Source organism: Phacochoerus africanus, chromosome 15 (assembly GCF_016906955.1).
Source record: "Phacochoerus africanus isolate WHEZ1 chromosome 15, ROS_Pafr_v1, whole genome shotgun sequence".
NCBI classification, from domain to species: Eukaryota; Metazoa; Chordata; class Mammalia; order Artiodactyla; family Suidae; genus Phacochoerus; species Phacochoerus africanus.
This window is the reverse complement of record NC_062558.1, coordinates 45615363-45628397: the sequence shown is the minus strand read 5'-3', so window position 1 is coordinate 45628397 and position 13035 is coordinate 45615363. Positions and strand designations below refer to the sequence as shown.

Here is a 13035-nt window from a genome sequence, read left to right as displayed (position 1 = left end):
TAGTTAAGGATTTTGTTGTTACTACCAGTCTCTCTCCTTTTCATCTACTTCATGGAAATACATCAAAGTATGAATCTGGTCATGTCAGTCCCCTGCATGTCAGTCACCTGTTATGACCTTCCGGGTAGATTATAAATTCTTCAATAGAGGCTAAATTGTGTGCAGTCAAATGAGCATGAGAGTTAGAGTCTGATGTCTGTGGGTCTGAACCCTGGTTTTACTATCAATTGTTTATTTTTCAGCATGTCATTTTTCCTCTTTGAGTCTACTGTTATCTCTCAAATGGATTTAATAATAACAACACACTTAACAATAATGATTAAATGAAACAAAATGGACAATGCTTTAGATTTTATAAATTCTTAGACAAACAGAATTAATCCAAACCTGCCTTCCTAAACTCCCCTCCAGCACTGTCCCTACTCCCAGGTCTAACCAGCTTCTTGGTCTCTAATCATTACACACTCTTGTTATACTTCATGCCTTCGCTGGTGCTGTTTCCATTTCCTAGAATTACTTACTTCCCCAATGAGGAAAACTCCAACTTATTTATTAATTTTTAACCAATAGACTTCATTTTTAGAGCAGTTTTACATTTTGAGAAAATTGAGCAGAGAGTAGAGAGAGTTCCCATGTGCCCTCTCCCTTACACACCTAGTTTCCCCTATTAGTAACATCTTGTATTAGTGTGGCTTGTTTGTTACAATTGACAAACCAATATTGAGATATTACTTTATTTTATTTTATTTTTACTTTTTGCTTTTATTTAAGGGCTGTACCCACTGCATATGGAAATTCCCAGGCTAGGGGTCAAATTGGAGCTATACCACGGCTGTAGCAATGTGGGATCCGAGCTGCATCTTTGACCTACACCACAACCCATGGCAATGCTGGATCTCTGACCTAGTGAGTGAGGCCAGTGATGGAACCCTCATCCTCATGGATACTGGTTGGATTTGCTTCTGCTGTGCCACCACAGGAACTCCTTCAGATGTTATTTTATTTTATTTTATTTTATTTATTATTTTATTTTTTGTCTTTCTGTGATTTCTTGGGCCACTCACGCGGCATATGGAGGTTCCCAGGCTAGGGGTCAAATCAGAGCAGTAGCTGCCGGCCTACGCCACAGCCACAGCAACATGGGATCCGAGCCACGTCTGCGACCTACACCACAGCTCACGGCAATGCCAGATCCTTAACCCACTGAGCCAGGCCAGGGATCGAACCCACAACCTCATGGTTCCTAGTCGGATTCGTTAACCACTGAGCCACGATGGGAACTCCCCAGATGTTATTTTAAAGTTTGTAGTTTACGCTAGGGTTCATTATTTGTTTGTGAAGCTTATAGGTTTTGACAAATGTGTGATGCCCTGTATCCATAACTACAGTGTCATGCAAAATAGTTTCCCTGCCCTAAAAATCCCCCGTGCTCTATCTATTCATTCTCCCCTGCCCACTGCAACTACTGATCTTTTTGCTTTCTGTATAGTTTTGCTTTCCACAGTATCATATAGTTGGGATCATATAGTGTATAGTCTTTTAAGACTGGCTTCTTTCATTAAACAATATACATTTAAGGTTTCCTTCATATCTCTTTGTGGCTTGATAATTTCTTTTTAGTGCCTAATAATGTTCCACTGTAAAGATGTACCAAGGTTTATTTACCCATCCACCTATTGAAAGACATCTCGGTTGCTTCCAGTTTTTAGCAATTATTAATAAAGATGTTACAAACATTCATGTACAGGTTTTTGTGTGGACATAAGTATTAATTTAATTAAGGTTGGATGATTGCATCCCAGGAGCATGATTGTTGGATCATATAGTAAGAGTATGTTTCTAGGAAACTACCCAAACATCTTCCAAAGTGGGTTTCCCATTTTATATTCCCATTAGTGATGAACGAGAGTTCTTATTGCTCCATATCCTTACCAGGATTTGGTATGGTCAGGTTTTTGGGGACTTCCACCATTCTGATAGGTGTGTAGAGTTATCTTGTTTTAACTTGCAATTCCCTGGTGATACATGACGTGGAGCATCTTTCCATATGCTTCTTTGCCATCTGTATACAGTCAGCCCTCTGATTCATGGGTTCTGCATCTGTAGATTCAACAAACCACAGATGAAAAATATTTGAAAAAAATTCAGAAAATTCTAAAAATCAAAATTTGAATTTTCAATGAACCAGCCAATGTTTACATAGCATTTAAATTGTATTAGGAAGTACAGTCATCTATGGATGATTTAAAGAATACAGGATGATGTGTGTGGCTTATATGCAGATTCCATGCCGTTTTTTATGAGACTTGAGCATCTGCTGATTTTGGTATCAACAAGGTGTTCTAGAACCCATCCCTCTCAGATACCAAGGGAGAACTCTATCTTATTTGGTGTGGTGTCTGTTCAGGTCTTTTGACCATTTTAAAGTTGGGTTTTCTTGTTGAGTTTCTTGCTAAGATTTTTTTGTGTGTAGATTTTGGATATAAGTTCTTTTCAGATACCTTCTCCCAGCCTGTAACTTGTCTTTTCTTTTCCTTCTCCTCCTTCTTTTTCCTCTTCTCCTTCTTCTTCTTGCCCTTCTTCTTCTCCTCCTCCTCCTTCTTTTAGCTTGTCTTTTCATTCTCTTGATGGTATCTTTTGCAGAGCACGGTTTTTAATTTTGATGAGGTCCAACTTAGCAATTTTTTTCTTTCATGGGTCATACACTTGGTGTTATGTCTAAAAATTCATTGCCAAACTCAGATCCCTTAGAATTTCTGTTATATTCTAGGAGTTTTATAGTGTTACATTTTGCATTTAGGTCTATGATTCATTTTGAGTCAATTTGTATGAAAGGTGTAATGTCTGTGTCTAGATTCATTTTCTTTGCATGTGATGTTCCAGCACCATTTTTTGAAAAGACTATCCTTTCTCCATTGAATTACCTTTCCTTCTTTGTTGAAAACTAATTGACTATGTTTTTATGAATCTAAAAGATTTTCTTGAGTACATGAATGAATGAATAAATGAACCAACAGACCCCAGTCTAATGTCTGTGCAAGCTTTGATCATTTAAAGTGCTTTTACCAACATTATGTGTTAGATATACCAATGATTCCAAAATGCCCCTGCAAGTAAAGGGTGATTTTCTTATTCCTACATTTGCAGAGGAGTAATATGAGTAATATGCTTTAGCATATAAAGATAATAACACTCCCACCATCAGTGAGGCCAGCTTCTTGTGTTGCCCTTTAGTTGTGGTGACATAACTTCATGTTCTATTTTCTGGTCATCTTCTACCACATCTTCAAAGTGAATAAAGGTAAGTGAGTGTTGTCTTGTTTAGGATAGGAATAAAAATGGAAATCTAAAATTTTCGAGCATCGTCTGTGTGCCAAGTACTGAAATGGACTCTTTAAAGTTCTGTCTTAATTGGTACTCATCAAAGCCCTATGAGGTATTTATATTCCCATTTATAGATAAGGAAGCTGAGGCTCAGAGATGTTGCATAACTTGTACAATATCACACAGTTTGTTATTTGAACCCATGAATGCTAGTTCCTGAGTCTGTTCCTATTCCTGTATATCCCTCTGCCTCTTGATTGCAGGTGGTTAACACAGTACTTTGGATTCATGGGCATTGTACTGGCAGGGAATACAAGGGGCATGTGGATTTAGACATGCAAAGAAGGAAAAATATCTCTGGTATTAGCTGCAGGTGCATTTCCCCTTTTCTTTAAACTTCATGCAATTAGTCAATCAGAAGTTATATCAGGGATTCCCTGGTGGCCTAGTGTTAACCATTGTCACTGCTGTGGCTTGGATTTGATCCCTTGCCCAGGAACTCCTGCAAGCTGCAGGCATGGCCCAAAAAAAAGTTATATCAAATATTCTGTATATGTGCATTTAATCATCCCACAAAATGTAGCCCTTAGTGAAAATACATACAATAAGGGGAAAGACATGTGTCTAATGAAGGAAAACATGTTTAAGCCTTCAAAATAATGTTCAGTGATAGTATCATCAATGTGATTATAGTTTGGGTAGTTTAAACTTTCTCTATTTTATGTCTCAAACTAAAAGCCCTTGAAGATAGTTCAAAAAAATACGAGCAAATTACCTTCTCTAGCTTCATGTCCCACGAAACTGACCCTTCAGGCACAGTTTTACTGAAGATATTCAGGTCACAGAACAAGGGGTAATGACTCCTCTATGCTAGGTCTGCAGCTGGAAATCATGCTTTGGCAAGAACATAAGTAATTTATATCTTGTAAAAAGAGAAAAGTATTGTCTTATTCCAACCAGATAGTTTGTTAGCATAACTGTTTGTATGCATTTTGGTATTCAAATACAGATGTTCCAGAATGCTTCCTCTGTGGGAAGCAGCTGCTGCTATTCTAGCACAAAAATCTCAGAGAGATTAATATACAAAGGCAGTATGAACCTTAGTGGCGAGTGCAGCATCTGCTTGAGGTGGGGCCTATGATTCCCTACAGATAGTGTGTTTTCAGATTCTAGTTAACAGCCTGAAACCATGTTTCAGATCTAAGCTTATTCTACAGGAACAGGAACAAAGACAAGTGATTAATTTGTAATTCACTTAGCTGATAAATATCATCACATGTTATTTGCCCAGAGGCTGTTAAACACTGGACTTAATTTCCTGTGGCAACTGATAGGAATATAGATGTTTGGTCATAATGACTGATATTTCAGTGCCATTACTAGCTTCTGCTGGCTAACGGAGCTCAGCCCAGCCAGCTTGTAGTCATAAAACATCCATCCACACCTTAGTGATGTATTTAGAGAACTTTTCAGTTTACTTTCTCAGGACACATACATACACTGCTTCATCTGATCCCATCCTACCCTGAGAAGTATGTACACTCTCATTATCAGAACATTTTACATATAAAGAAGGTACGGGTGAAGAAGAGAAATGACTTATAGGGTTACACAGTCAGGGCCTCTGACTCTAAATCCTGTTCCATTCTTACACTACAGCATGCTGCCTTTCTAATCTCAGAGGCTACAATGTGTGTTTTATAAACTATATCATCCTTTCTAGAGATTCTGGTTTCCAGGACACCACCATGAACAGTTCCAGCCTGCTAGTGCTACCTATATCTGGAAGGTGCCAGGGAAGAGCTAATGCATTGTCCTTCCCTCTTTCCCTCACACCCCAGACGGGAAGTGCCCCAGGGCCCACTTTCCTTATGTTCAAGAGAGCTTCAGCAGATGAGCTTCTGTGTCTCCCTGGCATTTACAGAAATGAATAACCAGAAGCAGAAGATCCCTGGGCTGTCATTTGGAGTTGCCATAAAACAGAAGTTTCTAAGAACAGTGACGCCTAGGGTTCTGTGCCTGCCCCAGGCCTTATCAGTCTATTCCCAGCAGTGTTCAAGGGCTCATTGCCTCCAACCAGATCTACTGTTTGGAATTATCTAGTGAATTATTTATGGTTTACACATTTGACAGAGGTTCATGGCTTGGTTTGAAAACACTCAGTTCCTGGCTTACTGCTGGGGCCTAGAAACGTCCATCTGGAAAACTAAGGATCGGAGAAGTTAAGTTTCTGAAGGTACCAGAGCAAGTAAATGGCAGGTCAGTTTTGAACCAAGTATGTCTGATTCCAAGTTAGGCCAGCTCCATAGTGAAGCAGCCATGTGTTTTACTCTGAGGGCAGCAAAGATTTGCAGGTGGGAGGGTTTGTGGATGTGTCCTTCTCCCTAGCCCAGGCTAGGCACAGAAGAACCCCAGAGAGAAAGGAGAGGAGGGCCAATTACAAAGGAGAGGAAAGAGATTGAGTCCCTGGCCCTGCAGCAGAGGAGGAAAGGTGATCATCGGGTGTGGGGAGGGGAGTTGTGAGCAGTTGAAAGGCCCATGTACAATGTGCTGACATGAAGTTTTAACCCCTGATCCTAAAGAGGTTCCCAAAGTAGAAACCTGAGTCCAGTACACGTCCAAGTGGCATGCTCTTGGGTGACATCATTGCTGCTTCTGCCAGAATCACATTGCTACAGGTTTATGATTTTCATGGAATTGTTTCTGCTCTCCACCACTCAGGGGAAAAAAGTACATTTCTAAGTATTTATTTCCTCTTCTTTTTCCTAAATCTTTTTCTTGGAACATCTGTGAAATGATAAAAGCAACTTAAACCTATACGGAATGATTTGCAAATATGCAGATTATAGGCATTATAAAGATGGGCAGTATCAGTTATTTTGATCAAAAACTGCTATTTCACAGGAAAAGAAATTGTGTAGCAAATCACTCACAACTATAAAATATTAATAAAATGTTCTAAAGTACACAGACATAGAACATATCTGATAAAGAAATACCCTTATTCCAGGTGGGACAGCCTTCTGTTGTTATTATTCCCCAATCTACAGGCCCTCATGGAGGTCACTTGCCTACTTGTGACAGAGTGTACCCCATATTCTGCCAGGATCACATGTTCATGTTAGGAAGAGGGAGCATCATGAAGAAAGGGATGTGTGTGGCTCTAGCTGTAGGTATAATATGAAGGAAGGGAAGGATAGGCAAGTTGTAGAATGGAAAGAAGCACATAAAAAGCCTGAAGTAATTTGCCTTTTATGTCTCTGCAAAGGAGTTAGAAACTAAAGATGAGACTCTTAAGACTGTCTGTACTTGGTAAGATTCTAGAACCCATATAACATAATATCTCCTTTGTTGTTTTTGTTGCCCTTTTGTTCACTATGCCAATATAGGGTCATTTGCATTAAAACCTTTAGGACAAAAAGGGCTGGTGTTCTTTTCTTTTTTTTTTTAATTTTAAAAATTTTTTTATTTTTTATTTTCCCACTGTACAGCAAGGGGATCAAGTTATCCTTACATGTATACATTACAATTACATTTTTTTCCCCCACCCTTTCTTCTGTTGCAACATGAGTATCTAGACAAAGTTCTCAATGCTATTCAGCAGGATCTCCTTGTAAATCTATTCTAAGTTGTGTCTGATAAGCCCAAGCTCCCATCCCTCCCACTCCCTCCCCCTCCCATCAGGCAGCCACAAGTCTCTTCTCCAAGTCCATGATTTTCTTTTCTGAGGAGATGTTCATTTGTGCTGGATATTAGATTCCAGTTATAAGTGATATCATATAGTATTTGTCTTTGTCTTTCTGGCTCATTTCACTCAGGATGAGATTCTCTAGTTCCATCCATGTTGCTGCAAATGGCATTATGTCATTCTTTTTTATGGCTGAGTAGTATTCCATTGTGTATATATACCACCTCTTCCGAATCCAATCATCTGTCGATGGACATTTGGGTTGTTTCCATGTCCTGGCTATTGTGAATAGTGCTGCAATGAACATGCGGGTACATGTGTCTCTTTTAAGTAGAGTTTTGTCCGGATAGATGCCCAAGAGTGGGATTGTGGGGTCATATGGTAGTTCTATGTATAGATTTCTAAGGTATCTCCAAACTGTTCTCCATAGTGGCTGTACCAGTTTACATTCCCACCAACAGTGCAGGAGGGTTCCCTTTTCTCCACAGCCCCTCCAGCACTTGTTATTTGTGGATTTATTAATGATGGCCATTCTGACTGGTGTGAGGTGGTGTCTCATGTAGTTTTGATTTGCATTTCTCTTATAATCAGCGATGTTGAGCATTTTTTCATGTGTTTGTTGGCCATCTGTATATCTTCTTTGGAGAAATGTCTATTCAGGTCTTTTGCCCATTTTTCCATTGATTGATTGGCTTTTTTGCTGTTGGGTTGTATAAGTTGTTTATATGTTCTAGAGATTAAGCCCTTGTCGGTTGCATCATTTGAAACTATTTTCTCCCATTCTGTAAGTTGTCTTTTTGTTTTCTTTTGGGTTTCCTTTGCTGTGCAAAAGCTTTTCAGTTTGATGAGGTCCCATGGGTTTATTTTTGCTCTAATTTCTATTGCTTTGGGAGACTGACCTGAGAAAATATTCATGATGTTGATGTCAAAGAGTGTTTTGCCCATGGTCTCCTCCAGGAGTTTGATGGTGTCCTGTCGTATATTGAAGTCTTTCAGCCATTTTGAGTTAATTTTTGTGCATGGTGTGAGGGTGTGTTCTAGTTTCATTGCTTTGCATGCAGCTGTCCAGGTTTCCCAGCAATGCTTGCTGAATAGACTTTCTTTTTCCCATTTGATGTTCTTGCCTCCCTTGTCAAAGATTAATTGACCATAGGTGTCAGGGTTTATTTCTGGGTTCTCTATTCTGTTCCATTGGTCTGTCTGTCTGTTTTGATGACTGTGGCTTTGTAGTATTTCTTGAAGTCTGGGAGAGTTATGCCTCCTGCTTGGTTTTTGTTCCTCAGGATTGCTTTGGCGATTCTGGGTCTTTTGTGGTTCCATATAAATGTTTGGATTGTTTGTTCTAGTTCTGTGAAAAATGTCATGGGTAATTTGATAGGGATTGCATTGAATCTGTAGATTGCTTTGGGTAGTATGGCCATTTTTACAATATTGATTTTTCCAATCCAGGAGCATGGAATATCTTTCCATTTCTTTACATCTTCTTTGATTTCTTTGATTAAAGTTTTATAGTTCTCGGCATATAGGTCCTTTACCTCCTTGGTCAGGTGTATTCCGAGGTATTTGATTTTTTGGGATGCAATTTTAAAAGGTACTGTATTTTTGTATTCCTTTTCTAATTTCATTGCTGGTGTACAGAAATGCAACTGACTTCTGAATGTTAATCTTATATCCTGCTACTTTGCTGAATTTATGAATCAGTTCAGGGAGTTTTGGGGTTGAGTCCTTAGGGTTTTCTATGTATAGTATCATGTCATCTGCATACAGTGACAGTTTTATGTCTTCTCTTCCTATATGGATGCCTTTTATTTCTTTTGTTTGTCTAAGTGCTGTGGTTAGGACTTCCAAAACTATGTTGAAGAGCAGTGGTGAGAGTGGGCATCCCTGACTTGTTCCAGATTTGAGTGAGAAGGCTTTCAGTTTTTCCCCATTGAATATTATATTTGCTGTGGGTTTATCATAAACGGATTTGATTATATTCAGGAATGTTCCCTCTATACCCACTTTGGTGAGGGTCTTGATCATGAATGGATGTTGGACTTTGTCAAATGCTTTTTCTGCATCTATTGAGATGATCATATGATTTTTGACTTTTTTTTTTTGTTAATGTGGTGTATGACGTTGATTGATTTGCATATGTTGAACCATCCTTGTGAACCTGGGATGAACCCTACCTGGTCATGGTGTATAATTTTTTTGGTATGTTGTTGGATTCGGTTGGCTAAGATTTTGTTGAGAATTTTTGCATCTATATTCATCAGTGATATTGGGCGATAGTTTTCTTTTTTGGTGGTATCTCTGTCAGATTTTGGAATTAGGGTGATGGTGGCATCATAGAATGTCTTTGGGAGTATTCCTTCTTCTTCAACCTTTTGAAAGAGTTTAAGGCGAATGGGCACCAATTCCTCTTTATATGTTTGGTAGAATTCACCTGTGAAGCCATCTGGTCCTGGATTTTATTTGTAGGGAGTGTTTTTATGACATATTCAATTTCATTTCTAGTGATCGGTTTGTTCAGTTGGTCTGTTTCTTTTTGATTCAGTTTTGGCAGGCTGTAAGATTCTAGAAAATTGTCCATTTCTTCCACATTGTCAAACTTGTTGCCGTATAGTTGTTCATAGTATTCTCCTCTGGTTTTTTGTATTTCTGCTGTATCCGTTGTGATTTCTCCTTTTTCATTTATAATTTTGGTTATTTGGGTTCTTTCTCTCCTCTTTTTAGCCAGGGGTTTGTCAATTTTGTTCACCTTTTCAAAGAACCAGCTCTTGGTTTTATTAATTTTCTCTATTGTTTTTTGAGTGTCTATTTTATTGATTTCTTCTTTGATCTTTATAATTTCCTTCCTTCTGCTGACTTTAGGACTTTTTTGTTCTTCTTTTTCTAATTCATTTAGGTGGACGGTTAAGTTGTCAATTTGGGATCTTTCTTCTTTTTTGAGAAAGGCCTGTATTGCTATAAATTTCCCTCTGAGCACTGCTTTTGCAGCATCCCATAGGTTTTGAGAGGTTGTGTCTTCATTATCATTTGTTTCAAGGTAGTTTTTAATTTCCTTCTTGATTTCCTCATTGACCTATTGGTTTTTTAGTAGCATATTGTTTAGTCTCCATGTAGTAGGTTTCTTCTCTTTCCTTTTCCCATGGTTGATTTCTAATTTCATGGCATTGTGGTCAGAGAAGATACTTGAGATAATTTCTATGCTCCTAAATTTATTGAGATTAGCTTTGTGTCCCAATATGTGGTCGATTTTTGAGAATGTTCCATGAGCATTTGAGAAGAATGTGTATTCTGATTTTTTTGGATGTAGTGTCCTGAAGATATCAATTAAGTCTAACTTTTCTCTTGTTTCCTTTAGGATCTCCGTTGCTTTATTGGTTTTCTGTCTAGAGGATCTGTCCATTGATGTGAGGGGGGTATTAAGGTCTCCTACTACGATTGTATTCTCATCAATATCTCCCTCTATGTCTGTTAATATTTGTTGTATCATATATGTATTTCTTTAGATAAGAACTACCTAAGTAACAAGCAGTGTGAGGGGACTAGGAAAATAGCATATTTCTGCACAGAGGCTAGGGTCAGAAGAGCCTCTAGGCAAGAAAAGCAAAGCTTGAAGAGCAGTGTAAGCCTAAAAGTGGTGGTGAGGGGTTCCTGTTATGGCTCAGCAGTAACAAACCCGACTAGTATCCATGAGGACGCAAGTTTGATCCCTAGCCCCACTCAGTGGGTTAAGGATCTGGCATTGCCATGAGCTGTGGTATAGGTCACAGACACAGCTCAGATCCTGTGTTGCTGTGGCTGTGGTGTAGGCCAGCAGCTGCAGCTCTGATTAGACCCTTAGCCTGGGAATTTCTATATCCTGCAGTTGCTACCCTAAAAAGACAATAAATAAATAAATAAATAAATAAAATAAGGGGTGGTGAGACCCCTTTGGGACCATCCCATTCAGAGATGTAATCGTTAACTCCCCTGGTGCTCATCTAATCTAAGCCCTCCACAGTAACCAGCACTGATTAAGTCACATTGAGAGAATAAACATAAGAGAACAGGACCTTCCAGTGTGTCTTGGGTCTCAAAATTATCAATCATCTTTATAAACATCTCCCTTACCATTAAAGTATCCCTTTGCTTTGGGAGAAGATAAGAATTGAGAAATTTCCAGGAGTACAAGGAGCCAAGCATGGATTTCTCCTATGAATTTCCTGTATTATATTCTATGTTACAATTAATTTTGGTTTTCTTCAACATTTTCTTGTACAGCAGAGGTTAATAGCTATTAACATAGATAAAATGTCACAGCATTAGAAATGTCAAGTCTTTAAGATGAAGGTTATGGAATACAACAGTTTCTATGAGATTCAGTATTGAAAGTTACTGATTAGGGAGTTCCCGTCGTGGCGCAGTGGTTAATGAATCCGACTAGGAACCATGAGGTTGCGGGTTCGGTCCCTGCCCTTGCTCAGTGGGTTAACGATCTGGCATTGCCGTGAGCTGTGGTGTAGGTTGCAGATGCAGCTCGGATCCCGCATTGCTGTGGCTCTGGCGTAGGCTGGTGGCTACAGCTTCGATTCGACCCCTAGCCTGGGAACCTCCGTATGCCGCGGGAGTGGCCCAAGGAATAGCAAAAAGACAAAAAAAAAAAGAAAGAAAGTTACTGATTAAATTGCCAATGACTTTTATTAGGAATTTACTGTTTAGATGTGCTCTTTTTCAGTTCTGCATAGGTCTGTGGACCACTTATAGAAACACCATTAGAAATTAGATTGGGAGAGCTCCCTCTGTGGCTCAGTGAAAACGAATCTGACCAGTATCCATGAGGATGCGAGTTCGATCCCTGGCCTTACTCAGTGGGTTGAGGATCTGGTGTTGTCGTGGGTTGTGGTGTAGGTTGCAGACTCGGCTTAGATCCTACATTGCTGTGGCTGTGGTGTAGGCCAGCAGCTGCAGCTCCGATTTGACCCCTCGCCTGGGAACTTCCATATGCTTAGGGTGTGTCCCTAGAAAGAAAGAAAGGAAGAAAGGAAGAAAGAAAGAAATTAGATTGGATGGTTATAGGCAAACTCTCTAACATCTTATCTGCTGAAACAAACCAAAGTCATTTTCTGATGTGTTTTCATTTCTCTGCCTTATCCTTTCTCTCCAGGCAGCTTCATCAGCCCTGAGCAGTCTGGGCCACGTATACACAGCCATTGGAGACTACCCCAATGCCCTGGCCAGTCACAAACAGTGTGTTCTTCTTGCCAAGCAATCCAAAGATGAGCTTTCTGAAGCCCGAGAACTTGGCAACATGGGAGCTGTGTATATTGCCATGGGTGACTTTGAGAATGCTGTGCAGTGCCATGAGCAGCATCTGAAGATAGCCAAGGATCTGGGGAACAAGCGAGAAGAAGCCCGGGCCTACAGCAATCTGGGCAGTGCCTATCACTATAGAAGAAACTTTGACAAGGCTATGTCTTACCACAACTATGTCCTGGAGCTGGCTCAGGAGTTGATGGAGAAGGCCATTGAGATGCGGGCCTATGCTGGCCTGGGCCATGCTGCCAGGTGTATGCAGGATTTGGAGAGGGCTAAACAGTACCATGAGCAGCAGCTGGGCATTGCTGAGGATCTCAAGGACCGGGCTGCAGAGGGACGAGCATCCTCCAATCTGGGTAAGGACAGGATTGCTTGCAGGGTCAGTGCCATGGGTTAGAAAGAGCTGGAGTAACCCACTATCCTTTACAGGAGTCTGTTTATAGTCAAAAGAATCTCCTCATTGTGTGTGTTGTGTATTCCTTCAGATGTATTTCTTTGGAGCCTGCCTGCTGTAAATAACAGGATCCTTTCTGTCATCACAATGGTCTGAGGATTAGAACTCTGAAATCTGGAAAAACAAAACACCCCAACCTTTTAATCTGTCTAGAGAGAAGAGCGACTGTATTTATCTAATTAGAAGGGGAATGAAATGAGGATATAAATCTATGTTTGGTTTAAATGAAAGAGAAGCTGCTAGGAAGTCATCAATGGAAGGGAATTTGAGAGGATTTTTG

The 13035-nt window shown here is 39.7% G+C and overlaps 1 protein-coding gene across 4 annotated transcripts in view; it reads left to right on the top strand.

Moving 5' to 3' along the window:
• Nucleotides 1-13035, top strand: part of TTC28 (tetratricopeptide repeat domain 28) — a 606162-nt gene that overhangs the window by 418179 nt on the left and 174948 nt on the right. For all 4 annotated transcript variants that reach the window (XM_047762349.1, XM_047762348.1, XM_047762351.1 and 1 more), the window contains one exon: nucleotides 12150-12657. In XM_047762349.1, the coding sequence (XP_047618305.1) occupies nucleotides 12150-12657 (508 nt within the window). The remainder of the gene's footprint in view (nucleotides 1-12149; nucleotides 12658-13035) is intronic.